The sequence below is a fragment of the Melanerpes formicivorus genome, unplaced genomic scaffold, assembly GCF_026170545.1.
Source record: "Melanerpes formicivorus ecotype bairdi unplaced genomic scaffold, bMelFor1.0.p_v2 SCAF_21, whole genome shotgun sequence".
Lineage (NCBI taxonomy): Eukaryota > Metazoa > Chordata > Aves > Piciformes > Picidae > Melanerpes > Melanerpes formicivorus.
Genome location: NW_027142373.1, coordinates 10,826,034 through 10,853,251, shown reverse-complemented (window position 1 = coordinate 10,853,251; position 27,218 = coordinate 10,826,034). Strand labels below are relative to the sequence as shown.

At 52.2% G+C, this 27,218-nt stretch overlaps 2 protein-coding genes across 3 annotated transcripts; one reads left to right on the top strand and one right to left on the bottom strand.

Moving 5' to 3' along the window:
• Window positions 1-1,704: 1,704 nt before the first annotated feature.
• Window positions 1,705-4,849, bottom strand: ATP5PD (ATP synthase peripheral stalk subunit d). Of its 2 annotated transcripts, none has more exons than XM_068151573.1 (6): window positions 4,764-4,849; window positions 4,307-4,437; window positions 3,554-3,650; window positions 2,431-2,502; window positions 2,043-2,105; window positions 1,705-1,907 (listed from the first exon to the last, which is right to left on the bottom strand). In XM_068151573.1, exons 2-6 carry the CDS (start codon window positions 4,426-4,428, stop codon window positions 1,776-1,778), a joined length of 486 nt encoding a protein of 161 aa, XP_068007674.1. In that variant the 5' UTR covers window positions 4,429-4,437; window positions 4,764-4,849; the 3' UTR covers window positions 1,705-1,775. The 2 variants fall into 2 exon arrangements, with proteins under 2 accessions (XP_068007674.1, XP_068007672.1); XM_068151571.1 differs by having other exon boundaries at window positions 4,677-4,766.
• A 24-nt stretch (window positions 4,850-4,873) lies between these two features.
• On the top strand, window positions 4,874-17,889 carry KCTD2 (potassium channel tetramerization domain containing 2). The gene is made up of 6 exons (XM_068151570.1): window positions 4,874-5,275; window positions 6,852-6,960; window positions 7,606-7,697; window positions 8,818-8,913; window positions 13,287-13,412; window positions 14,390-17,889. The coding sequence occupies exons 1-6, from the start codon at window positions 4,985-4,987 to the stop codon at window positions 14,417-14,419; spliced, it is 744 nt and encodes a 247-aa protein (XP_068007671.1). The 5' UTR covers window positions 4,874-4,984; the 3' UTR covers window positions 14,420-17,889.
• The last annotated feature ends 9,329 nt before the right edge of the window (window positions 17,890-27,218 follow it).

Genomic DNA, 27,218 nt, shown 5'->3' with positions numbered 1-27,218 from the left:
GACCAGCTCTGTGCAGTGTGGCCCAGCTCTTCTCCACTGCATCGCTTCCAACCCCTCCACTGCAACTTTTCTCCTGCTGCAGTTGTTTCAGTTGCCTAAGTAATACCAAAACCCCAAACCCACAGGGCAGGAGATCTGCATGTTTGGTGCTTTGTACTCCAAGTCAGTAGAACCACGGAGGTTCTTAAAGCACTCTGTGGGCTAGCAAGAGATCTGAATTAACACAGCAGTGAGACTTGGGGAGCTCACCTTCATTCTGCCTGTCTGAAATTCCTACCACAAACAGGACCAACATAAAAAGGAATCAATACCCCTTCTGCTCTTCTGGAGGTGTTTCCATTTGGGGGGGAAAGGTGTTTTAAGAAACCCACCTCAGATGATTAAATAAAACAATGCAAGGGTGAAGTGTTTGTAATGTCGTTTCTGTGAGTTACCATGAGCTTTCCCCCTCACTGCAAAGATATTGAGGTGCTGGAGTGGGTTGAGAAGGGCAATGAAATTGGTGACAGGTCTAGAGCACAAGTCTTGTGGGGAGCAGCTGAGGTTGTTCAACCTGGAACAAAAAAAAATGGGGGCTGAGGAGAGACCTCATTGCTCTCTACAACTCCCTGAAAGGAGGCTGGAGCAAGGTAAGGGTTGGTCTCTTCTCCCAGGTAACAAGTGATAGGACAAGAGGAAACGGTCTCTAGTTGTACCAGGGGAGGTTTAGGTTGGATATGAGGAATAATTTCATCCCCAAAAGGGTTGTCAAGCCCTGGAACGGGCTGCCCAGGGCAGTGGTGGAGTCCCCATCCCTGGAGGGATTGAGAGCCGTAGAGATGTGGTGCTGAGGGCCATGGTTTAGTGGTGACCTGGCAGTGTTAATGCTTGGACTGCATGATCTTAAAGGTCTCCTCCAACCATAACAATTCTATGGTTCAGAAACCCATCATAAGGAGAATGACCAAAGATCACCAAGATTAAAGGGGTCACACTTGGGATGCTTTGAAAAATGAATCAACTTTTTAGAGGTGCCAACACATCTATACTCCTTCAACTCCTTTTGCTACTGGCTGCACCTAAACCATCACAACCAATCTAGGAAACAGCCCTAGCTGCAGAGCTAGAGAGACCTTCCCTCCCATTGCAGCACAGATCACTGCTAAACACCTTCCAGCATCTCAAATGGCTTTATGCCTTCAACTCCTGAGCAATTCCTTGCCTGCAATGGCAGAAGTCCATTCCCTGCACCACGTGGTTAGTGAGGTGTGCAGGTGGTTTATTTGCATTGTGGAAGACACAAGAGGACTCAGTCAAATCACCAGGGCTGGCTTGGAGCTTGGTTCTTGCTACTAAAGGCTCAAGCTGCACCAGGGGAAGTTTAGGCTGGAGGTGAGGAGAAAGTTCTTCCCAGAAAGAGTAATTTGCCATTGGGATGTGCTGCCCAGGGAGGTAGTGGACTCCCTGTCCCTGGAGGTGTTCAAAAAAGGCTTGGATGTGGCACTTGAAACCATGGTTTAGTTGTCAGGAGGTGTTAGGTATTAGGTACTAGGTTGGACTTGATGATCTCTGAGGTCTTTTCCAACCTGGTTGATTCTATGATCAAAACCAAGCCCACAGGTAAAGACTACAAAATCCAGCAGAACTGGGCTGGGTTGTGAGCTACTCTGTTGCTCCACGCGTCTCAGAACCTTGCAACCTGATGTCCAAGATCTAAGCCACAGACAGGAGGCAAAACACTTTTATTTAGAAGCTCAGAGTCTGACAGTCGTTAGACAAACTGCTCCCAGGTGAGTTTACAGATCAGCAATTGGCTTGTGGGGCCAGTATGGATACTTCTCCTTGTCCAGTCTGGTCTCAGGGAAGGCTTCGTGCAAGTCCTCCAGGGTCATCTGATCGAAGGGAATCATGCTTTTGAGCTTCTGAAGCTTCAAGTGGGAGCAGAGACAAAAGTGTCACAGGTCACTTGTCAGCAGTTAAGAGCAAAGTACACATATACAAGAGCAAGGGGTGTGCCAGGCCAGGTGGGAAGAGAGCATTCACCAAGCCAAGTCCAGCCTTACCTGTTGCTCATACTGGGCAATACGAGCCTTGGAAGCCTGGACGTACTCAGCAGAGCTCTTAGCCTGCAGGAAAGCAGAGGATGTGGTGAATACAGGATCAAAACAATGACCCAGAGTCAACCCATGAGCTCACAATTTAACTTGGCATTAAAACTCAGCATCATTACAGTAGATAGGTGGACAGGACCTTGATCAAACCCCAGAGAGCCAAACCCTTCCCTGTGCAGAGATCTTGCTTAGCTGAAAGCCAGAGTCGTGTTTGAAGACCAGAGCCATGCTCTCACTCAGGCTGCCCTGCCTGTGCAGATGCACACACAGAACATCCCTCCCCTCTTCCCCACCCTCAAAGAAGTCAACCCCACCACTAAGGAACAGTTTAAACACTTACAGATTCCTGCTCCTGGGCATCAATTTTGGCAGTCTGTGTATCCACAGGCTCAGGAACCTTTAGTGCACTGAACTGCAAATGGAAAAGAGAACATTTGTTACATGGTTTGGTAAGAGGTAATGTGTCACACCAAGGTCATTTTTCCTGGCAGCATTCCCTCCTTTCTTCCTAAGATATACTCACAACCCTGTTAAGTTAATGAGCTTTCTACAGCTGATCAGCACAGCTTGACCACGTCCTTCACAAGCAGCGCTGCTCACCCACGAGCTTAAAGGAATCTACTCCATGCTGCACACCACAACCAGAACACATAATAACCCCCCCACATCCATCACAGCACTGTAAGGAAGCAAGAAAGTCTGATACCAAAGACTGATCATCACAGACTTATGTCCCCCAGGACAAAGCTCCCAGATCCATCTGAGGTCAGGGGGTCCTCCCTGTTTTGGGAAGCCAGTTTCATAGCACCAAATGTGCTTGTCTATCCCTGCTCATAAAGAGGAAGGCAAACCCTGCAGGCACCCATGAGCCTTACACACTTCACTGTGTGCAGAGCCACACTCACCACCTTCCAGTCCACAAGTCAGAGAAACACTTTGACCTTTTGCTTCAGGAGAGGCACTACCTGAACATTCTCCTGCAGCCATAACAACTGATCACCTTCCACCAGCTTTCTCACTGTTAAGAACCACAGGTTTCCCTCCTGAAAGGTGGCACTGAACTGACTAGCAATGCAGATCATAGAATCACAGAACTGTTAGGGTTGGAAAAGACCTCAAGGTCATCTAGTTCCAACCCCCCTGCCATGGGCAGGGACACCTCACACTACAGCAGGTTGCTCACAGCCACATCCAGCCTGGCCTTAAAGCCCTCCAGGGATGAGGCTTCCACCACCTCCCTGGGCAACCTGTTCCAGTCTCTCACCACCCTCATGGTGAAGAACTTCTTCCTAACATCCAGCCTGAATTTACTTACTTCTATTTTTGTTCCATTCCCCCCAGCCCTATCATTACCTGACACCCTAAAAAGCTAAAACCAACCTCCTCTGCCAGTTCTGGCCTCTTCTTCTTACCACCAAAGACACTCCTCATTTAACCTCCAAAGAGCTGTCAGAGAGACTGACCTTCTTCTGAAACTCATCCACCATGCCAGCTTTAGCCACAATAGCTTTGTAGTGAGCCCAGTCGATGGCTGGGGGTTTCTCTGGCAGGGCAGCCAACCTGGAGAGGCAGAGGACAGCAGTCAGGACCAGCACCAGAAGTCACCCTGGGTTATCACATGCTCCCTGCCAGAGTTATTTTCCAGAGTGTCAAGAGGGCATGCTAAGTTCATGTTCAAGTCCATCATTAACAAGCCACAATGAACCATTTCTGCAAATCCCTCTGCCTTTGAAACAGACTTTTCTATACAGACAGAGTCCAGGCTGCAGCTCTGCCCCACTCCAATCTGGGTGCAGGCAACACTGTAAGCCAGGACTGGGCAGTTTTGACACTACTGAGCAACCTGCAGTAAGTGCAACAGTCCACAACATCTGTGTCAAGCAGTAGATTCTGAAGGGTTTGAGAGGCTGTGCAGAAATTAACAGAATCATAAAGCTTGAATACTGTTGTGAATATTGCCAAAGCAAACTGAACTGCAAACTGCTTCCACAGAACTGCTTCCTCACATTGCAGCTCTAGCCATACTCTGGGGAGGATTAAGTAAAGATGATTTGCCAAAAAAAGCCACCAGCTGCCCTGCAGGCGATCTGCTTTAATACTTGTGAGGACGCTTCGGTGAGACCAGTCACTGACGCTGGCTCAACCCAGCACAGGAAGGCTGAAAGGTTCAGCCGAGGGACTGAACCGCCCCGCACGCAAGAGTGGGGCAGACTCACCGGGCCGACAGCGCGTCGCTGCGGGTCTTCAGGGCGTTGAACATGGCCCTCTGGTTGGGGGGCACCCTCTCGGCGAAGGCCGCCCAGTCGATGGCTTTGATAGCAGCTCTGCGGCTCGCCATGCTTCCAGCCTGCGCCCGCGACAGATGACACCAGGTGGGTTATGCTGCCGGGGGAGGGGAGCGGGCAGGGCGCAGCAACCGCGGGACTGGCTCCGGCCCGGGAACGCCGGCACCGAGGGATGGGGGCTGGGGCGGACACAGGGACACCGCTCCTCGGCCCCGCCGCGGCTGCACGCCCCCTCCGCCGGCCCCCCAACGCCCGGTCGCGCCCCGCCCTGCTCTCTGCGGCAGCCCCAGGAATCGCGGACCTTACTCTCCGGTTCTCCAGCTGGCTCTCTCCCCCAGAACTCCCTTCAAGCCCTTCCGGCCCCGCCGCGACCCTTCCCCGCGCTCACCTTCACTGACCGCCACCGCCGTCCCCGGGCGCAGGCGCCAGCCGCCGGAAGTCCCTCCCCCGCCGCCCAATCAGAGCGCGGCTCCACCGGAAGGGGTCCCGCGCCTCGTTCCGGCGCCGGCCGCTGCTGCCCCGGAGCTGCTTTTGCTGCCGGAAGCAGCGGCGGAGCGGGGCGGCGCAGTGGGTGGTGATGGCGACGCGGGGGCTCTGAGCGGTACCGATATGGCCGAACTGGCGGCGGCGGCCGAGGGGCCGCCGCGGGGCCGCACGCCCAGTCCAGGCCCCGGGGGGGCGCCGGGGCCGCCCAGCCCCCGAGCGGCCGGAGCGGCGGCGGGATCGGGTGGGACGCCGTCTCCGCCCGGCGCGGCCCGGCCGCCCGCTGCCTCCAAATGGGTCCGTCTGAACGTGGGCGGAACGTACTTCGTGAGCACTCGGCAGACGCTGTGCCGGGAGCCCAAGTCCTTCTTGTGCCGCCTCTGCTGCCAGGACGGGCCCGAGCTCGGCTCCGACAAGGTGAGGCTGCCGCGGGGGCCGGCCCCCACCCCACCATCGGGGTCTCGGAACCGGGCAGTTACCGCCCCTCTTTGAGCCGCCTTAGCTCCTGCGGCAGCCGGTGTGACCGGGGAGCAGAACCCTGACTTGCTATACGGGCTGGGTGACAGCTCCGGCTGCCGATGTCCTCGGAGCTGCCACCTCCTGACCCCACTTTACAGGATGGGTGACAGCTCCGGCTGCCGATGTCCCCAGGGCTGGAACCCCTTGACCCCACTCTATGAGCTGGGTGACAGCCACGGCTGCTGATGTCCCCATGGCCAGAACCCCTAAGGCTGCTCTGCAGCCCCAGCACCCTGTGTCCCTATGGCGTGGATAGGCTGATTCCCACTCCCACTGTGCCAGAGGCCCACGTTGCTCTGACACATGCCATCTCTTTGTCCCCTGTGCCCTGTTACACGGCCACAGAGTTGGCTGCATCCCCAAGAAGAGGGCTCAGAGTCTTCTCCGGTGCCTGTCACACCCCGGTGCTGCAGGCACTGATGCCGTTCACCTCCTGTGGTGACAGGCATCTCCTTAAGGAGCTGATCAGCATCTTCCCACAATGGTTGCAGCAGAGAGGGAACTAGAGGGAAACGTTTCTAGAAAGAGGATTTGCAGTGATCTCTCACCCTGAGCATGGGTGGGGTGGGTTGTTTGTTTCTTTTGCTTAATGTATTTCACTTTGCTCTCATCAAAGCTCACAGCACACATTCCTCACGTGGATGGGGAGTTTTGGAAGTCATGTCAGGTGCACTGCAATAGACAAGGATTTTGCAGCACTTGTTCTGGTAATGGTGGAGTTTCTGCAGGATTTACTGCAGCAGGTTTCATGAATGTTTGGTGGGTAGGTCAGACTGGGAATCAGTCAGGTCTCTTGCCTCTCTGGTCAGAGTTTAATCAGAAACTAAATCCATGATCAAAAGAGAGGCCATCAGCCTCAGTGAGCAGAGGAGATGACACTTCAGAGTCTTTTTCCCTCCCACATTTTTATTGCTTTAGAGCAGATTAGCAGGACAAACATTGCTTTAAAGTGATTTAAAGTGAGATGTAAAAGACTTGCTTCAGAGCTGGCTCAAGAGATGCTTTTGGTTGTGAATGGTTGGTTATTGGATGACAATAGTTATTGTCTTGCTGGAGACACTGGGGGTGCAGTGCAGCCTGTGTCTTCACTGGTAGAGAGGAATGAAAAAGAGCTGCTTAAACCATCATCTGCTGTTGGCTAGAACCAGAGATGCAGTCTTTTAGTTAAACCAGGCTGGGAAACAAAATTTAGGCAGAAGACAACTGCCAGTGTTTGGGTTTTATCGCCGCAGTGAAGAGAATCTGCTGGCCCCTGCGTTTCCTCTCTGGGTATATAAACTCTGCTGGTAGAAATGCTTCATTCACAGCATCTGCCAGCGTGGCTGAGCTGCAGGCAGGCTGTGTAGCTGAGTTCAGATACTGGTTTAAATGTGGAGTGCCCCCTTCACAGGCAAATGAAGCCAGGTTCTCAAAGAGAAACTCTTCAGTGTGTCGTTTCCCACTGGAATCCTTAACCCCCTGCTCCGCTCCACAGGATGAGACCGGGGCGTATCTCATCGACAGAGACCCCACCTACTTTGGTCCAATACTGAACTACCTCCGACATGGGAAGCTCATCATAAACAAGGAGCTTGCAGAAGAAGGTAAGAGAAGAATACAGGGGAAGAGCTGCAAAAAAATAACTGTTTGGGAGCAGGATCCCAGAGCCCTCATCAGAGACTTGCCCAAGGCTCCTGACGTGGCAATGTGTGAGGGTGCGAGTGAGGCACGTTGCCCAGTAGTTAGTGCTCCCAGTTAGTACTGAAGCTTCTCAGAAGGATGATTGAATCTCAGTTAATGATCATTAGATCCTGTATTTTCCTGAAGACAGAGGCCTGCAGCTTGTAGCACAGCCCCATCACCGTCCTGCTGAGCTCAAAGGCTTCTGTTAGCAGCTCAAAGACCTATTAGCACATCTCCTCTCCCTCCACAAACATCAGTTCTCTACCACCTTTGGTGACTTTCCCCTAATGAGGCTGTGTGAACAAGGTAGAGATGGAACTGTGAGCTTTCCCAGGGGAAGGGGAATAATCTTCCTTAAACATCCCCTGAGACACAAAAGGAGGTGACAGCTAGTTGGTCATTTTCTTCCAGCCTGGGAGCAAGAGGTCAGTGAGAGCAGAGATCCATCTATCCAGCATCTGGGGATTTTCTCACATCTGGGCTGGGTTTGGAGTCAGAAGCAGCTGCTGTAGCCTTGTTGACAGGGTGAGCTTTGTTCTATGCTGTGCCTTTGGTTCCTTTCTTAGGGGTACTGGAAGAAGCTGAGTTCTACAACATCGCATCTCTGGTGCGGCTGGTGAAGGAGCGGATACGAGACAATGAGAACAGAACCTCTCAAGTAATGCACACTTGCCCTTTGAAGTCAGTCATCTGCTGTAGCACAGGAGAGGGAGAAGTGTGGCTGGGGGCACTTCTCACAGCAGTTCTTTGGTCAGCTTTAACAGGGGGAATTAACTGCTTGTAGGTGGGTTCAGGGCATAGCTAGGACAGAGACCCCAGAGTGGGTCTGTAAGCACAGCCCACGGAGTGTTCCTGTTAGCACTGCAGGGGAAGGCAGTGAACAGTAAGGCAGAGGGGCCAGGAGCTAAGGTGGGTAGTTACAAAGCAAAACATACAACTTGGTGGGTAAAGAAAAGTTCAAACTCTTCCTTCTCTAAACCATTTTCTTCCCTTTATTGCTCTGTGCAGCAATCATACCCAGTGCTGCTCAGCTGATGTTAACACACCCAGCAGATTCCATTGCAGAAATTCTGTTTTCAGAAAGCAGTAACTGGCTTTGAAACCCAAAGAAATTTTGCTTTCACTGGCCCTGAGTCACCTAGGAGGCTGAAGGGTTTTGAGTGTGTGGTTTAGAATCAGTTAGAGAACCACAGAATCACAGAGTGGTTTGGGTTGGAAAGGTTTAAAGTCACCTCTAAAGGTGACTTAGTCCAACTCCCCTGTACTGAGCAGGGTCATCTACAATTAGAGCAGCTTGCTCAGAGCCCCAGCCAACCTGACCTGAATGGTTCCAGGGATGGAGCATCTCCCACCTCTCTGGACAGCCTGGGCCAGGATCTCACCACCCTCAGTGGGGAAAAAAAGAGTCTTTGTTATCTGTTCTAAATCTCCATCATGTACAGCACCACAGAATCACTGTGGTTGAGAAAGGCCTTTAAGATCTTCATTACTTTAAATCTTACCCCCTTGTCCTGTCACAACAGGTCCTGCTAAAAAGTCTGTCCCCAGCTTTCAGATTGGCCTCTTTTAAGTACTGAAAGGCTGCAGCAAGACCTCCACAGAGCCTTCTTGGCTCCAGGCTGAACAACCCAAACTCTCTCAGCCTGAATGAGCAGAAAAATGAAACTTCACAAAGCCTTCCTCAAAGGACAAGAGCAGGAGAGGCTTATTGCTCTTCTAGCTTGCTGTTAGTGTGACAATGACTATCCTCAGGCTTACCTTGGTTGTGTGTGCTTTAGGGACCTGTGAAGCATGTGTACAGAGTCCTGCAGTGCCAAGAGGAGGAGCTCACACAGATGGTGTCCACGATGTCCGACGGGTGGAAATTCGAACAGGTACCATTGCTGGCAGGATCCCTCTGAAAGCTCCACAGGGAATAAGCAGAGTTTGCTAGTGAGCTACACTTCACACTGCCCTTCCCTGCTGAGTAAGCAGTCTCAGCTGAGGAGCAGCCTACCCATGGGAAATAACTGACAGAATTCACTCAAGCTGCCGAGAGAGTTCGGTTTCTGTCAGGATTTCTTGTGTCTTCAAATCTCACCTGCACTGCACACACAGAATCACAGAAGCAGGGGTTGGAAGGGACCTCTGGAGATCATCTAGTCCAACCCCATTGCTAACACAGGTTCACCCAGATCAGGTTGCACAGGAACACATCCAGATGGGGTTTGAACACCTCCAGAGAGAAGGAGACTCCGCCACCTCTCTGGGCAGCCTGGTCCCATGCTCCAGCACCCTTACAGGAAAGAAGTTTCTCCTTACCTTTAAATGATACCTCCTGTGTTGCACTTTGTGTCCACTGTCCCTTTTCCTATCACTGGGCACCACTGAAAAGAACCCATCCCCATCCTCTTGACCTCCACCCTTTAGATATTGGTCAGCATTGATAAAATCCCCTCTCAGGCTGCTCTTCTCTGGGCTACACACTCCCAGGTCTCTCAGCCTCTCCTCATAAGAGAAATGCTCCAGCCCCCTCATTTTTGTGGCCATCCATTGGATTCTTTCCAGTGGCTCCCTGTTCCTCTTGAACTGGGGAGACCAGAACTGGACACAATACTCCAGGGCAGAGTAGGAGGGGAGGAGAACCTCCCTTGACCTGCTGGCCACAGTGTTCTTCAGGCAGCTTCAGGAGACCACTGGCCTTCCCCATTCAGGCATAATGTCTGCCAAGTCCTTCTCCACAGAGCTGCTTTCCAGCAGGCCAAGCCTTCACCTGTACTGGTGCAGGTGGTTATTCCTCCACAGGTCTTGAACATCATGAGGTTCCCTCTGCCCAACTCTCCAGCCTGCCCAGGTCTCAATGCATGGCAGCACAGCCTGGACTTCATCAGATGTACCAGGCCCCAGGAGAACAGTTCTATGCAGGAAAATTATTAGAGCCATGAGAAAAATACTGCATGACTTTTCTGGAAGCTCAAAGCCATGGCTCCTGTGTTAGATGAAGAGCTGCTGGGTGACTTGAGAAGTACACTTCCTGCAGGTGCCTTTGCAGTGCAGCCAGGGCTGGGTGTCACTGAAGTTGCATATGGTGTTAGTTCCAGATTTGGCTTCTGGAATCAAATTCAGTCCTCTTCTTTAGGAGGCTGGAGAACTGCAAACCAGCTGGCCTTCGTGTTAATGCTATATTAAGCAACTGCAGAACAGGCTCTGTGGATTGCAGCTCTGCTTGGCTTCCCAGTGAGCCCAGCTTCAGCACAAGTGGATGCTGTGGGAAATGTGCTAACACAAAGTGAGACATGGGGTTAGCAACAGCACTTTGCATCAGTTCATATATAACTGTTCTGTAGTGCCTGAAAAGTGTTGCATAGGGGAGAGGCAGCCAAAACCCCTTTCCCCTGTGAGCTGGTAGTGAATCTTGTGACCAGGAGCCACAAGCTGCTGTATGGAAATGCAGCTCTCCAACAGCCAGGTTTTGCTGTCCAGAAATGGACTTACCAGAATTTGCCTTCCACCCCCAAACCCAAAAGGCCAGAATAGAATAGAATAAAACCAGGTTGGAAGAGACCTTCAAGATCATCACCTCCAATCCAACCCACATAAGCAGGGCTCTACACAGGAATCCACCCTTACACCTCTCCTAGCTTTCAAATCTGTAGCAATAGGAGCAAGATACTAGATGCAAGCAAATGCTGCTGCATCCCCTTCCAGTTCCCTTCCTCTGCCATTCACAACATTTGCCCAGATCACTAAGACAGGGATCAGCTTTCTTCCTTACGATGCAGGCACCAGGAAAACTTCCTGCCCAGCACACTCCAGGAGCTGGTTTTGCCCTCCCCAGGACTTGCATTCAGCTCAGACACCCCCAAGGGCAGCAAGCTTGAGAGGACAGAGAGATCTGATGCCTTCACACAGCAGTACAGCCTCTCTCCAGCTGTGAGATGATCCACACTGGGTGTCAGAGCAGGAACAGGACAGTGGTGCAGCACAGGATGTGTCCCACCCTGAAACAGCCCCAGCTGGGAGGCAAGTTGTAGCTGCAACCTATTGCCAAAGTCTTTCCCCAGATGTGCAAACCAGCTGCCTTCTGCCCTCCCCCAAATCACAGCTCATGGCATGCTGAGACACAGTTGGGGGAGGTGGTAACATTGCATGTTTGAGACAGGGAGAGCCTGTTGCTAAATCTCAGCCTGGCCTGGATGCCAGTGATGGGACAGAGCAGACATTCCCTTCACAGGCTCTCTGGAAAGCACCACTCAGACTGGTTCAGAAAGCTGCAAGAGAACCAGAAGGGATAAAAGCTGCTACAGCCTTACTGTCTGGCAGGCTGTAGTCCTCAGAGGAGCATGTGGCCTTTCAGGGTCTCTGTCTTGTCCCATTCAGTTCTACTTAAATTAAGGATGGAACAGAAATGTGGTGTTTTAAACAGAAATCCCTTCTCCTCTCCACCCACAGTTCAGTAGTCTGGCAAATAATGGTGTGTGGTACTGAAAGAGCCAGGAGCTTAAACAGCCATAGAATGATTTGGGTTGAAAGGAACCTTAAAGGTCATCTAGTTCCATTCAAGACAGAGAACAGGCAAGCAAAAGGCAAAAAGAAAAAGCTGATTGGCTTTTTTTGTTTGGTTTGGGGTTTTTTGGTGCTGTGTTTCTGGTTTTGCCCTCAGCACAAACATCCCAACCTAGTTAAAACAGTCCTAGAGGTCAGTCAGTTCAACAGCCCTGCCCCCCTCCCAGCTCTTCCTGCAGCTCTTCCCTGTCTAGGCAAGCTGTTGGCTTCATCTGCCTCACAAACATGGAGCTGCCTCTTCTAAACTCCCTTAGGATGTGGAAGTTGGGGTGAACACTGCACATGGAAGTTTCCTAGAGATGCAGAGCTGGTAAGATTCCTGTGGTTTTCTGTAGAGCACTTGGGTTTGTTATCTGGAAAGCAGAGCCAAGCTGTAAGGGACAAATTAGCTCTGCACTCCAGGATGTCCTTTTAATGTAATAATGACAAATGAGACAGATGGGATTTCCTGGAGCAGGTCCAGGCCCCTGCTCACAGCAGTACCAGAATATAATCCTATGTACAGATAGCAAACTGTCTTGACAACATCTGTGTGAAGAGTCGTGCTGGCTTGCCACACAGCCCCAGTTAATCCCACATCTGGCTGTGGGGAAGAGCTGCCCTTTCCAGCTTTGACACATCCAAGACACATCAAAGCTGAGAGCTGACTTCAGGGTAGTCTGGACCAGGAATTCTGCATCACCTACCCCATATCTGGATTAGCAAATTATCACACCATTTGACCTGATTTTCCTTTTTCTGCCCTCAGTTGTTTGGCATTAACAGTTTCAGGCTGGAATTTCTTCCTGGGACTCCAGGTGCCACTAGAGAGCTCTGGAGCTCGGCTGTGTCCCTGCCTCAAGAGCTCTGGAGCTCGGCTGTGTCCCTGCCTCCAGAACTCTGGAGCTCCCCTGCCTCGAGAGCTCTGGAGCTCCCCTATGTCCCTGCCTCGAGAGCTCTGGAGCTCCCCTGTGTCCCTGCCTCGAGAGCTCTGGAGCTCAGCTGTGTCCCTGCCTCAAGAGCTCTGGAACTCAGCTGTGTCCCTGCCTCGAGAGCTCTGGAGCTCGGCTGTGTCCCTGCCTCAAGAGCTCTGGAGCTCAGCTGTGTCCCTGCCTCGAGAGCTCTGGAGCTCAGCTGTGTCCCTGCCTCGAGAGCTCTGGAGCTCGGCTGTGTCCCTGCCTCGAGAGCTCTGGAGCTCCCCTGCCTCGAGAGCTCTGGAGCTCCCCTGGCTTGCACACCCACAGAGGAAAGCCTGTGACACAGGAGGCTACAGGGAGAAACTGCAGGTCCAGGGCTGTTGTACATTAGAGAGCAATTACACAGAATATCAAGCTGGAAGGGACCCCAAGGACCATCAGGTCCAACCCTTCTAAGTGGTAGTGTAGTTGAAATGAGATGGCCCTGAACTTGAGTTCAGAGCAAGGCAGCAGGAGTCTGTGCATCAAAGACCAGGCAGAGAAGGGCAAAATGAACTGCTGAGTGGCAACCTAGATCATTGCCATCACGAGAAGGGGCATCCAGCACCAATTAATCCACAACACAGATAGGATATTTTGTTCTAAGTGCCTTTTAGTCTATGTACCCCCACCAAAGCAAAAGCCTCCAGCCAGAGCCCTGGCTTGCACTGCTGGGATGTTATTGCTACAGGTTCATGTTTCAGCTGTCAGAATAAAGCAAAAGTCCAAACTTTTCATAGTTACCTTGGCTGTCTCCTGTTGCACAGCTGATCAGCATTGGATCTTCCTATAACTATGGAAATGAAGACCAGGCAGAATTCCTCTGCGTTGTGTCCAGGGAGCTCAACAACTCGACCAACGGCATCGTCAAGGAGCCAAGTGAGAAGGCAAAGGTAAGCTGCCTGCTCAGCTCTGCTGACTTGAGCTCCCCTCTGCAGAGGACAAGCTTTTCCTACACCAACAGATCCATATTTTACAGCAGCAGTTCTAGGTACCAGCTTTCCTGTTTCCTCATGGTCTTGGAAGATGGCAGGTTTTGCTGTAAGGCAAAGAGCTAAGGAAGGCTCTTGGTGCATTTCAAATGAGCACCAGCAAAACCTGGAGGAAAGAGAGACTTGAAAAAGGCAGGACAGCACAGCAAGGACCTTTGACACTGGTCACATATTGGGGCTTTCAGTCCACTCTATTCCCCAGGACAGCACCAAAAGGTGATAAGATTCTTAACTCCTGGCAGGAGTTTGTAGAGGAGGGGGCTGGGTCAGCTTTAACCAGCCTGTCATTTGTTATGGTAGCATAAAAGCCATCAAGCAGCCCTCACCTTAGCTCATCACAGATATATTCAGGTTGGAAAAGACCCTCAGGATCACCAGGTCCAACCATTAACCCTACTCTACAAGGGTCACCCCATAACCACATCCCCAGGCACCACATCCAAACGACACATGCAGGGTTGGTGACTCCACCACCTCCCTGGGCAGCACACTTCCAATCCCTGACCACTCTTGCCATGAAAAAATGTTTCCCACTGTCCAGCCTAAACCTACCCAGTGGCAGCTTGAGGCTGTTCCCTCTTGTCCTATTGCTAATTACCTGTGAGAAGAGACCAGCAGCAGCCTATCTACAATGTCCCTTCAGGCAGCTGCAGACAGCAATGAGGCCTCCCCTCAGCCTCCTCTTTTCCAAACTAACCATCCCCAGCTCCCTCAGTCACTCCTCAGAAGATTTATTCTCCAGGCCCTTCCCCAGCTTCCTTGCCCTCCTCTGCCCTGGCTCCAGCACCTCCACATCTCTCTTGTATCTAGAGGTACAAGGCTCTGAACGTGACCTTTTGCAGCTGCAAGGTGTTGATGGAAGCTGTCCTCTCTTTCAGATTCTCCAGGAGCGAGGGTCCCGGATGTGACTCGAGCGTCCCCGGCGCAGGCTGCCAGCGGTCCGCGGGGCGGCGCCACCTTGTCCTTGTACAGTAACCGAGCTAAGCAAAGCCAAGCCTGTCCTGCCATTGGGGAATAATTCTGGTCATAACCAAAGGCTTCCCTCCTACCCTGGAAACCAAGGAAGGAAAAGACTCTTCCCGGTTGGATGGTCCTTTCCACAAGTGTTTTCTTTTCTTGGCCAGCGCTGTATCGAATCTTTCCAGCAATGGCTGGGCTGGATTCCCAGTCGGAGCCTTTGCAAAGGTTGCTCAGGTCCACAGGCCCTTGTTGTTATCTGTCCCACCTTCCACAGGCTGGCACGGGTGGGAAGATCCATATTTGAGCTGTGCCATTTCTTGCACCCAGGTCTGCCACCAGAGAAGTGCAGGGACCTTGCAATGCTCCCCCTCCTGAGCAGTCAGCCCCCCGCCCCTAAACCAGAACAGGGCTTTCAGAGGGGAAACAAAACAACCACTTGTAAAAAAACAACCAACCCACACAGACTTTTCCATTTGTGCTTTGTATTTGTTCCTTGTTCACTTCCTAAGAGCTGAGTTTAGATACTAATAAGGGGAGGGGAGTTGTGTGCACATCTAGCCCAGGGCTCGCTGGTGCCACCGTTACATCTGGGCTCCTGGCACTCTCCAGAGCCCATGGCTTTGCATGCATAAACAAAAAGAGACCTGTGTTCACCCAGAATAATGATAGAGTGAGAGTTCTGTCCTTTACACCTCTCTGCTGAGGAAGAGCAGTGACATCTTCCCCTCCAGTCCCCTGCCATGGCCATATCTTAGCCTGGTGCAAAGTCACAAGCTTAGGGACTTGTTGCTGCCAAGTTCAGCTTTGCCTTGTTTGTCTCCAGCAGCATGGGCTCTCTGTCTCCCTCCTTCTCACCCAGGGAGGACTTCAGGCAGAATTTCTTTTGTACTGTAGCAAGCAGGTAGGTTTGGTTTAACCCATGAGATCCTTTGCAGAGGAGATTTCCCCCCTTTACACGAAGCGATGTATCTGCAGCCCCCCTCATGTCCCCACCTTCCAGGAATCGCCTGAAATGGCAGAGGGACATCACAGAGCTGGGGGGGAGGTGGGGGGGGGGTGGTGTTGGTGAAAAGTTGCCAAACTGTTGTACTGTTTCTTGTCCAAAGTGATGTGTTGACTTGTGACTCTTCTTTTGTTTTGGAATGCCTTGGATGGATGTGCAAAATGTTCGTTTTGTGCCTCTCTTGAATTCTGATCTTAGCCAAACTGCAGTCACCAGTTCCCCTCTCTTGACCTGTGCCACCCCTAACCAAGGGCATGTCCCTCCTAGGCTGCTAAATGGAATTTCTTAGGAGTTTGCTGCATGGTTTCTTTCCCCCCCTTTCATCCTGGCTTTGGTCTGTGTAGCCCAAGTGTCAAGGCACTTGGGTCTCTTTGAGTTAAGTCCCAAACTGACATTCAGCAGGAAGCTTCTGGAACTCGCAGCCATTGACAAGCTTGGAGCAGATGTTTCTCAAGAAGGTATCAGATGTTCCTCACCTGCACTGAGGAGTTGGGCTCCTCTCTGGAGGACTTCTCAGCTACCCAGGGCCTCCTTAAAGTTTGGAAGTAGATTAGGCACGTTTCCCGTCTTACCACTTGTTGCTGACGGCCTTGCAGCAGTGTTACCAACAGTCCCACCACCAGTTCAGATGTGCAGGGACCCCGAGTGGCACTGCTGCACTCTGCCTCTTCTCAGTGCTCCTTGCCTGTCCTTTCCCATCCTGCTTTCCCAACGTACCTCCTCCGGTGGAGCCTTTGCCTCGCTCTCCAGAAGGACTGCTTAATGACCTGTGCTAGCTTAGGCCTGGGGACAAAGGACTGTGCCAAACCTTTTTGGATTCACCTTGTGTCAGTTGCAGGCTGTTGAAGCACAGCTGGCTTGCCAGCGGGCTGAGGAACCTGGCTCTTCTTCCCTCCATCTTCCCAGTGTGTAAGGCGGTGAGATGGAATTGGTGTGGTTAGAGTGAACACCTTGGCTGGGCCTGAACAACACTGTGATGTGTATAGAGATCTCTCCTCTGTCAGTATCTTACAGCCTCAGTCATTATCCATCTGTTCTCACAGCTAAGACAACAAGAAGCACATGTATGCAAGACAACAGCCTAAGAAGCCCCTGACCACTCATTTGTCTTCTTTCCCATCCTCAGAGGAGGGAGTTTCTGAGAGCTGACCAAGAAATACCAAACTAAAGGCAACAGGAACTGGCTGGGCTGCTTTTGTCCCATGGATGCCAGCTGAGCATCTTGCTCTTCAAATCACAGCACTCAGAGCAAGGCCACTTGCTAGAGGGAGACTCTGTCCAGTACAGCCCAAGGAGATGAGAATGATACCTTGCTGCTTTTTTGAGTCACGAAAACCACCATCTGTGGTGGTGAGGACCACTGGAGGACTGCCTGACACCAGAGCGATGCCATCATCCCCTCTGACCCTCAGAGAGCCTAACCCTTGCCACTGCCAGCCGAGTGGAACAGCTGTTTGACTCTCATGCACAAGAAAGACCATGGAAGCTGCATCTTGATTCTCCCCTCACCCCCTGCTCTCTGCAGCCAGGACAATGTAGACTCTTTGGGTTCCACTGCAGGGTCTTTAGGTTGAGGAAAACAAGTTTATGGTAGAGAACCAATCGTCAGTACTGGACACTCAGGTTCTTGGCTGATAGTTAGGACCAGGCATGAAGTCCATCCAGAGCCAGGTACATTCCCAGGGGAGGATTTCCCCTTTCCCAACTGTGCCAGGTCACTTTTACCCCCAGACCAAGGTTGGTCTCTGCATTCTGCCCCAGTTGCACCCCTTCTGTGCTCAAGGCAGGGCTTTTCCTTCCATTGCCTTTCACTCAGTCACAGCTGCATCAGACCTAGCGCTGAATTAGGAGGAAATTCATCCCTTTGACTCCAAAAAAAACCCCAAAACAAAGGTAGCACGTTGTGGTGAGCAGCAGGGGAAGTGAGCAGGGGTGGAGCTCCTGCTTATCCAAGAGTGTTGTGCCTCTTGGGAAGGTTCACTTTCAAGCACTAATCCTGGGAATGGCAAGTCTGACACTTTGCTTTGGTTGGGTTTTCAGTTTGGTTTTATGTTTGTTTGTCTGTGCTTCTTCTTTTGGTTGGGTTTGTTTTGGTTTTACACACTTTCCCAGTGGCCTAAATTGTTCCATTATGGCAAGACTGGAAATAACCTCTTCAAAGTGTCTTTGTTTCTGCACATTTTTAACAATGGATTTTTCTCAGGGGTGACTGAGTGGGCTGAGGTGGAGGGGGGGGCACGGTTTGGGTGGCTGCGGGGCGGTGGGGATGGGGCAGCTCCCCAGCCTGCAGCTGGGCCGTGGGCTCCTCTCCTCCCCTTTGCTCCCAAACCCGGAGGTTTTGTACAGTTTGTCCTGTGTCAGTGCCCTTTGCTACTGTTTCTCTTTGTTTATTAAATGTGTTTGAATAACAGGTGAGATGCTGTGATTCTTTCCTGTTTGGTTTGGGGTTTCTTTCCAATAAGGATTCTGAGACGGGTTTGAGAGGTTTGAAGGAGCGGCCTGCAGCCTGCTGCTTTTTCTCTGCATCCCTTTGCCACCTCACCATGCTGGGTTATGCAGACTGGGTACCTGCTGCTGCCTCCATGCACAGGATCACAGAATGTTAGGGACCTCAAAAGCTCATCCAGTCCAACCCCTCCCTGCCAGAGCAGCTTCACCTAGAGCAGATCACACAGGAAGACATCCAGGTGGGTCTTGAGTATCCCCAGAGAGGGAGGCTCCACAACCCCCCTGGGCAGCCTGCTCCAGGGCTCTGTCACCCTCACAGGGAAAAACATTTTCCTCATGTTTCCAGGGAACTTCTATGCCTCAATTTCCACCATTGCCCCTTGCACGTCACCACACAGATCCTGGCTCCATCCTCTTGGCACTCTATATATAGTTTATAAACATGAATGAGGTCACCTCTCAATCTCCTCCAAGCTGAAGAGCCCTCAGCTCCCTCAGTCTCTCCTCACAAGGAAGATGTTCAGCTCCATCATTTTCATAGCTCTGCACTGGACTCTCTCAGGCAGCTCCCTGAGGTCCTTCCTGAACTGAGGGGCCCAGAACTGGACACAATATTCCAGGGGCAGCCTCACCAGGGCAGAGTAGAGAGGGAGGAGAACCTCTCTTAACCTACTGACCACAGCCCTTCTAATACACCCCAGAATGACATTGGCCTTCTTGGCCTGAAGAGCACATTGCTGGCCAAGGATGATTTGCCAAGAGGAGTTGACTTGCAGAGAAAAAGGCAAACTGAAGCTCATTTCTGATTCTCTGTTAGACAAAAGAACCTAAACTTAGATATCTATCATTTCCACTGAACCCCAAGCAAGTAGAACAGTGAGAAGACTCCTGTAGCCTTCTAGTATTTGAAGGGAATTAGAGGATGACTGAAGAGAAGCTCTTTACAAAGGCATGAAAGTGGCAGGAGGAGGGGTAATGGCTTCAAACTGGAAGAAGCTGGATTTAGATGAGACATGAGGAAGAAATCCTTCTCCATGAGGGTGGTGAGGCACTGGAACAGGTTGCACAGAGAAGTTGAAGTTCCAAGCCTGGAAGTGTTCAAAGCCAGGTTGGATGGAGCCTCAAGCACCCCGGGCCAGCAGGAGGTGTCCCTGGCTATGGCAGGGAGGTTGGAATTCAGTGATCTTTACAGGTCCCTTCCGACCTGAACTACCCCATGAGTAACACAAGTGTTTAAGTGTGAGCCGCTAAGAGAGGAAGAAGATTGTTTGCCAGCTGTACTTTGCAAAGCCCCTCCCTGAGTCTGGACCAGCACACATGACAGGAAGGTCTGACCCTTTCAGGCAGCTTTGCCCCTTCCTCTGCCACAAGACACTGGACATCTGCAGAAGCTTAAGCACGGCTCTCCATTTCCCACACAAGACCACAGACACAAGGTTTTGCTCTAAGACAAAGGAGTGAGCTTGAAAATAAGGGGAGGTGTTAAATCAGCTTCCCCCTGTGCTCTGAGCCAGCAACTGACTGCCCTGGGCACCCAGCTTTAGCCCAAAAAAAGCCTGGGAGAGGTTTCAAATACTTGCTCTATTAGCTCTGCCCCAAAAGCTGCCAACCTTGCCCATGCTTGTGCCTTTTGCAAGGCCAGTGGATTAAGCTGAGATTTGGGCTCTTTACAGAGCACTGCAGCTCAGAAATGCCTGAACCACTGAGGTACCAACAGCAGGGAGGCAAAGAGGCAGAGCAGACAGTCAGGCTTTGGACAGCACTGACAATTCAATCCCAACATGGGGGGAAAGGGAGGTGGAGAAAAGACTTAAGTGGATTCATTTAGTCCCACTTTTGACTACAAGTGGCTGCTGCTGACCACTAGCTGCTCTGAAAGCTGCCCAGCAGGCACACTGCATGCCTCCACTTCATCACACCGTGACAGGAGCCTCAAAACAACTAGGCTGGCACATCCCCAAAGCAGGGTTTAGCACCAGTGCAGTGGAAGAAGCCACGACTCCCCTTCCACAGGATCACCACAGCTCACAGGCAGGAGGGGCAGAAGACATGGCTGAGCTAAGTCACCACACAGCATGGGTGAATTTGAGCTAGCGCTTTCCAAACCTCCTTGACCCATCCCCATATCTCTGTGCCAGACCTGACTGCAGGTCTGGACTGCCAGAGAACTTGCCCAGAGCAAAGCCATGCTCACATACCAGCAGCCTCTTGGCCAGAGAGGGAAGCTGCAGGGCTGGCACAGCTCACCCCACACACGTATTCAGTCATGTTCACAAGGTAGAACTTGTCAGCAGAAATCCAAATTACAGCTGGCATCTCAAGCTTGCAGCCATAACCTCCCTGCTCCCCCTCTTCAGGGCTGCCCTATAAGGCCACACAGGATGAAAAAGCCTTTGTGCAGGAGCTCTAACCAGCTCCAGATCTGCCAGGCATGTGGGTCCTCAAACACAGCCCTGCATCACCCTGCAGAAGGCACAAAAGTCATTCTGTGGCTCCTGATGGAGCCACCAGCTCTTTGCACCACCCCCCACTTTCCCATCCAAGGCTGGGCACCCCACTAAACTCCTTTGTAAAGCAGTGTCTTAACTTCTTGCTTCAGAAAACAGGATTCCCCAGCATCACCGAGTGGCAAGACATTGTGAGGGACAGGCAGCAGCCACGCTGCAGGCATCACCCTACCGATAACAACAGTGAGCCCCAAGTGCCACCTCCTAACAGATCTTGCTGCTGCCAGGGGCCAGGCCAAAGCTCAGCTCTCCCTGTTGCTGAAAATCAGGCTGCTCTAGAGCTGCTGCAGCAGCAGGAGAAGGGAAAGAAGGAGACAGCTGGCAGCAGAAGTGACCGCAGCAGAGAGTTAAAGCCCTGCCTCTTGTTTGGGTTTATCAGAGAACCCCAGGCTGCCTCCAAACCCTGCTGCCCGGAGAAGGTGTGGGGTGCCTGGTGGATGTACCTCCCATAGGACAAGCAGTCCCTAGGGCTGTCACCACAACTTAGTGCCTGCTTGTGGAATGATCAGGTCCCTCCCACCCCTTAGGGGCAACGAATTCCCCAGGTGGCTTTGCCAGGTGCTGGGGAGAAAGCTGAGTAACCAAACGTGGCTGGGATTTCCCAACAGCCATGGAGCAATTCAGTAAGCAGTGCACGCAGAGAAACTTAAAAACCCATTACCAGCCTTTTCAGCATTGGAAAGGACATGAAAGGAGCACTCCCACGGCCCTCCCCTGGAAAGCAAGGCTAGGCTGAGCACACCTTGGCCACCGTGCAGTGCCCGGGGGCTCACCTCACCGCAGCACCGCAAGCCCTCCATTAGTCACCCCAGGCAGCAGCCCCACTCGCCCCTGCCAGTTGTGCCTGGAGCACAAATCAGCTGCTTCCCCGGCCTGCCTGCTCACGTCTGTGGACAAAGAGGAGACCTGAAGGAACCTTAAAGAGAGGAAAGGGGTTTAGCAGCATCAAGGCATCAGCATCTGACCTCTCATCCTGAAGCTCCAACAAAAAGCAGTGGAAACTGCTGCTGCATTTCCCCTCTCTCTCAGCGCGGGTCCGGGAGGGTGAGAGCTGGCAAGGCAGAGGTCTGGCCCCAGCCAGAAGTGCATCTTGCACAACACCTACGCTCTTCTGCTCTGCCTCGGGCTCTTTGGGTCACTCACCCAGCCAGCTGCACCAGGAACAAAGTAATCAAGCCACATCTATTTGCAGACAGAAAGCCTGTAGATATTTTCAACCCAGCTCCCTGACTTGTTTGGGGAAACAAGGACCTCAGCCAGGACCTTCTAACTGGATCTAGTTTTGAGGCAGTCACCGAAGGTTTAATCCAATTTTCATATGGGCAAATAACCCCCAGGTACCCTCTTCCTTCCAGGGCTGGAGAAACACACTGGTTTCTCTAAACCACAGGAAAGGAGGAGCTGCAGCCCTCTGGCAATTGCCTTCAGGTGGTGGTGATACAGATGAACAACGGCATCACTCTTCGACCTTCTGCCAGTATTGATTACTGGAGAGCTCCATCCCTCCTAGAGGGCTCCCAGCAGATGGGAGCTCGATGCAAATCCATCATCAGCCTGAAGTGCAGAGAGGCCTCAAGTTTCATGGCCCTCAAAGAGCTCCTCAGCGCCAGAGCTCAGCAGGTCTCCGCATCACCAAGAAAACCCTTGGCAAAGGTGAGCACCTTGCACCCATGATCTAGCTGAGGGCAGTCTGGGCAGCAGGTCCCTCAGCACAGCCAGGAAACCACGCACCACTGCTCCTGATGAATTCAAATGACAGTGGCTAAAAATGAGGAAAACTCTTTGGCCACCCAAGCAAAGAGCTAGGACCTTAACCCAGGTGCCGAGTTCAAGGTGTCTCAGGAATACAGGCAGGCAGGCTGGTCACTAAAGGGCTAGGAAACACCTAACAAATGGTCCTGCTCACCCTGGAGCGTGGTGGGGGCTCATCTGAAATCTGAATGCAGAGAAAGATGTAAAAAGAACAAAGGTGGTGGTTGGGATCTGCTCAACCAAAGGGGATTTGCCCATGAAATAAAGGCTTGTGGCTACAGTTTGCTGTTTCCACACACAGCCCCAATGACCCTAAGGCACACAGCCACCTGCACTTCCCAGTAGGATGAGGAGCTCCTGTCTCTCCTTTCCCAGGAGTCACAAAGCTGAATGAACTTAATGATCCCCCTGGTTATGGGCAGGAAGAGCCTAGGTCTCAGCCCTCTTGTGGCTTCCAGGCATCACCTTTCCCTTCCTTAGTGCAATTGTCCTTGGGCAAAAGACCTGAGCAGGACCTGGCTGGGATGGCAGAGCATCTGCTGAGAGCAGCACAGACAAAGTTGATTCTCATGGTTAGCTGGAGCCCAAAAATCTGCTGACTTCCAAAAAAAACTCATGCTCCACAAGTTCTGGCTGGACACATTCAACCCCCCCTCAACCTCCTCACCTGCTCCAAGGGCCCAGCAGCCAGCCACAAGGAAACACTTCCCTTGATCCTTCCCCCACTAAATCCCTTAATCCTCTTTAATAGAAGCCAAGGTAACTGACAATTAAGATCTTGATAGGTAAGATCTGGCAGAGTGAATATCACCAACACTGCTGAGGGTCCCCAGCTGTCAGTCCATGGGAGGGATGGGCTTAGGCTCTCACCCACAGCTGCAGCACAGCCCAGTGAGGCTTCCCCTGCCTCATCCTCACCTCCTGGCTAGAGCTTTCATGCAGCTAAGAGAAGGTCACCCCATCTCTTCAAGAGCTCCACTTTCAGGGAACACACCACCCTCCTCATCTTCACCACTGTGGGAAATTGCTGGAAGAAGAGCATCAGCAGCTTCCAGACATCCTCAATAAACTCAGCCAGGTTCCTAGCAAAGACCTCTGTCCCACTCCCAGGGCAGCACAGAGCATCATGGCAGGTCAGGGTGTCACAGAGAGTGAGCCAGAGCCACTTTCAAACCCAACCCCAGTGCAAATTTACACAAGCTCACCCTCCTCAGGCTTATTTCTAGAGCCATAGAATCATCATAGAATTATAGAATCATGATGCTTGGAGAAGACCTCTAAGACTGTCCTCCCACTGTCCTCTAAGACTGACCTCCAGCTGTCAACCCAACACCACCATGCCCACTAAACCATGCCCTGAAGTGCCAGATCTGTACACCTCTGTGTCTGGTGACTCCACCACCTCCCTGGGCAGCCTGTTCCAATCCCTGGCCACTCTTGCAGCAAAGAAGTATTTCCTAACCTCCAACCCAAGCCTTTCCTGGTACCATTTCAGGTCATTTTTTTCTTGTCTTATCTCTTGTTACTTGGGAGAAGGGACCAAACCTTTCCTCTCTCCAACCTCCTTTCAGGGAGTTGTGGAGAGCAATGAGGTCTCCCCTCACATTCTCATGGCTCTGAGGAGAGCTGCCCTTCTTGGCACTGACCTCTCTGCCTCCTGAGTGATGCTCAGGCTCTGGGAAAGTCACAGGCAGTGACCAGGGAGGGCACAGCAGTCAGGAGGGCAAGAGCCAGGCTGCACACAGACCATCTGCAATCACCCATGGTAAAGAGCAGGGACAAGCCACATCTTGCTAGATTCCTGGAAGCTGGTGGGAGCTGTCAGTGCATGCTCTGGGACCAGCTGCCTCCTCATCCCCCAGCTCCCATCTCCACACTAAGCACTGTCCCCAGTACTGGCTAATGGTCATCAAACCCAGTCCCAGGAGGGGGATTTCTCCCCTGGTGTCACACTCATGCTATTGGTGAGCAGAGTGGGAGTTCTCCCCCGGTGTTACACCCATGTTATTGGTGAGCAGTGAGCACAAAGCAGCCACAAGCAACCCAGGAGAGCAGAAAACATCAGGCTATGGGAGCAAGGTGAGGGGAACTGCTTGGAAGCTCACTACAAATCACCACTTGGCATGGTCCCACTCTTCCAGCAGCAGCAGAGCTGGGCTGTAGGGGGTTTGCCAGCACTGTTCAGATTCTGCCCCTGCCTTGCCTCAGTCTCAGGCTAGGACTCTGCTTTCAGGTTCAGGTTCAAGGGAAGAACCAGAGCAGGAGTTTAATTTGGGACTGAACCTGGGGCAGGAATAGCTCCCTGCCCTTAACTCCTCTGCAGTCCCATGGTTGAAATGTCACTTAGTTTCTCTTGCTTTTTAAAGAGCTCCCAGACCAACCAATTCCACACACACACTCCTGCAAGATCCAATCTGTCAGACTTGATAGCCTGGACCTCTGGAACAAATTCAATTGATCTTTCTCAAAAGTGATTTGCAAGCTCTGAGGCAATTGCCTGTTGTTTTCCAGCCACATGCTCTGCCCCCAAACTGCTGCTGAGGCTCCTGAGCTCAGGAACTGGTTTGTGGAGCTGTAACACATTGGTAAGGACCTGCACAGAGCAGGGGACTTGAGCCACCTCCACCCTGCCCCAGGCACAGCCTGTCCTTAAGGGCTGCAAGCTATGGCTGAAAAAGGGACATCCTGCAGACACAAGCCCGTGGTGTTGTGCCAGGCTGCTCCCCTTGGGCCAACACTTCAGTCAGAGCTAAATCTGGATTCTCTGCTGTCAGCTTACTGAGTGACCTTGGGAAAGTCAGCTGGGACATAATACAACCCACCTGGGGGAGGATGGCAAAGCAAGCCAAGGCCTCAGGAAGAATAGGTACTTAAAAAGTCACTTATAAAGGTGTTTAGCAGGAGAAGTGCTTGGCTTTCCTACTCCCAACAGCCAGCCAGTGACCCCCAAAAGCAGTCCTATCACCCCACAGAGTTTACAGTAAACATCTCACTTCTGTCCATGCATCTCATTTTACACACTGATAAAACACATGTTCAGCACACACCAGGGCTGGGCTGGGGCAGCAGCAGCAGCATGCAGACACCAAGCCTATCATGGACAGGAAACTTTCCTCCCCATTTCCATCCCTGCTCCCAAGCCACATCCACCAGTGGTTCTCCTTCCCCACACCCAGCCATACTCTTGACTTCCCCACTGGACCCTGCTGCTAAGTCTCCTTCCTGAGTGGCTCTGGAGGAGGAGGGGGCTGCTCTTCTCCCCATAGAGAAGCTACAAGCCCTGAGTGGCTCTGGAGGAGGAGGGGGCTGCTCTTCTCCCCATAGAGAAGCTACAAGCCCTGAGTGGCTCTGGAGGAGGAGAGGGCTGCTCTTCTCCTCACAGAGAAGCTACAAGCCCTGAGTGGCTCTGGAGGAGGAGGGGGCTGCTCTTCTCCTCACAGAGAAGCTACAAGCCCTGAGTGGCTCTGGAGGAGGAGGGGGCTGCTCTTCTCCCCATAGAGAAGCTACAAGCCCTGAGTGGCTCTAGAGGAGGAGAGGGCTGCTCTTCTCCTCACAGAGAAGCTACAAGCCCTGAGTGGCTCTAGAGGAGGAGAGGGCTGCTCTTCTCCTCACAGAGAAGCTACAAGCCTTGAGTGGCTCTGGAGGAGGAGGGGGCTGCTCTTCTACCCATAGAGAAGCTACAAGCCCTGAGTGGCTCTAGAGGAGGAGGGGGCTGCTCTTCTCACAGTGAAGCTACAAGCCCTGAGTGGCTCTAGAGGAGGAGGGGGCTGCTCTTCTACCCATAGAGAAGCTACAAGCCCTGAGTGGCTCTAGAGGAGGAGGGGGCTGCTCTTCTACCCATAGAGAAGCTACAAGCCCTGAGTGGCTCTAGAGGAGGAGGGGGCTGCTCTTCTCCCCATAGAGAAGCCACAAGCTCTTACTGAGGACATGATACAGCTACCTGCAGGCTAAACATAAAACTCTTCCCAGGAGATGAGCTACATAAATGTCCCAGACCCTTGTGTTTCACAGCACAAAGGGCTGCCTGCCCTTGTGGGGAGCAGTCACCAACCCTCACCCCAGCAGCAGCTTGTCCTTTGTCACAACTGAGGGAAACTGAGGCACAGAAGAAGCAGGGAGAATCACTGTGTGAGCACTCCTGTTCTGCTGCCATGAACAACTGCTGGGGTTCCTCTATCACAGGGAGGGACATCCAAGGAGGCTTGAATGCTGGTGTCTTGGGGGTCACTGGAAGAAAAAGCAACAGTGCTCAGACCTGAACAAGACAGAATCAGCTGATCAGGGCAGAGAGTGGCTGTGAAGACAGACTGTGCTGTTCCTTGTCCCATCCTGGGCATCCTGTGTACCCAGGCATTGCACAAGCTGGATAGAGAGAAGCACCTTTGCTCTGGTTCATCTATTCCCAATAAAAGCATAATAAGAACCCAGGTGTGGCTCTTGCTGTGAACTTCAGTCCTGATCCCAGTGCCATCGACAAGGGCTGCTCACACGTGTGTGAAAACCTGCCTGTGGTCTAGAGATCCCTGGTCTCTCATGTTCACAGCTTGACACCAGGAGCAGCATGTCTGACAACATCAAGCCCACAGGAGCACAACACCACACACCAGCTTGCAGCACCCATCCTCTGTGATTGGCCTGGGAATCACAGAATTGTCAGGGTTGGAAGAGACCTCAAGGCTCAGCCAGTTCCAACCCCCCTGCCATGGGCAGGGACACCTCACACTACAGCAAGTTGCTCACAGCCACATCCAGCCTGGCTGCAAACACCTCCAGGGATGAGGCTTCCATCACCTCCCTGGGCAACCTGTGCCAGGCTCTCACCACCCTCCTGGGGAACAACTTCTTCCTAACATTCAATCTGAATCTCCCCACTTATAGTTTTGTTCCACTCCCCCCAGTCCTATCATTGCCTGACACCCTCAGAAGTCCCTCCCCAGCTTTCTTGTTTAACCAAGGGTTTGTGGCACAGATAGCCAAGCCAGAAGTAGAACAAACTTATTCCTTTACCTTTTTACAGGCAGAAGGCAGCGAGGAGGC

Bases quoted from the DNA above. Each gene is read 5' to 3' on its own strand.
- ATP5PD (XM_068151573.1), bottom strand. From the start codon at position 4,428: ATGGCGAGCCGCAGAGCTGCTATCAAAGCCATCGACTGGGCGGCCTTC. The intron at 3,651-4,306 runs GTGAGTCTGCCC...CTGCCTCTCCAG, and splicing joins AGCGACGCGCTGTCGGCCCG to GTTGGCTGCCCTGCCAGAGA. The intron at 1,908-2,042 runs GTAAGGCTGGAC...TCCCACTTGAAG, and splicing joins TTGCCCAGTATGAGCAACAG to CTTCAGAAGCTCAAAAGCAT.
- KCTD2 (XM_068151570.1), top strand. From the start codon at position 4,985: ATGGCCGAACTGGCGGCGGCGGCCGAGGGGCCGCCGCGGGGCCGCACG. The intron at 6,961-7,605 runs GTAAGAGAAGAA...TTCCTTTCTTAG, and splicing joins CAAGGAGCTTGCAGAAGAAG to GGGTACTGGAAGAAGCTGAG. The intron at 13,413-14,389 runs GTAAGCTGCCTG...CCTCTCTTTCAG, and splicing joins AGCCAAGTGAGAAGGCAAAG to ATTCTCCAGGAGCGAGGGTC.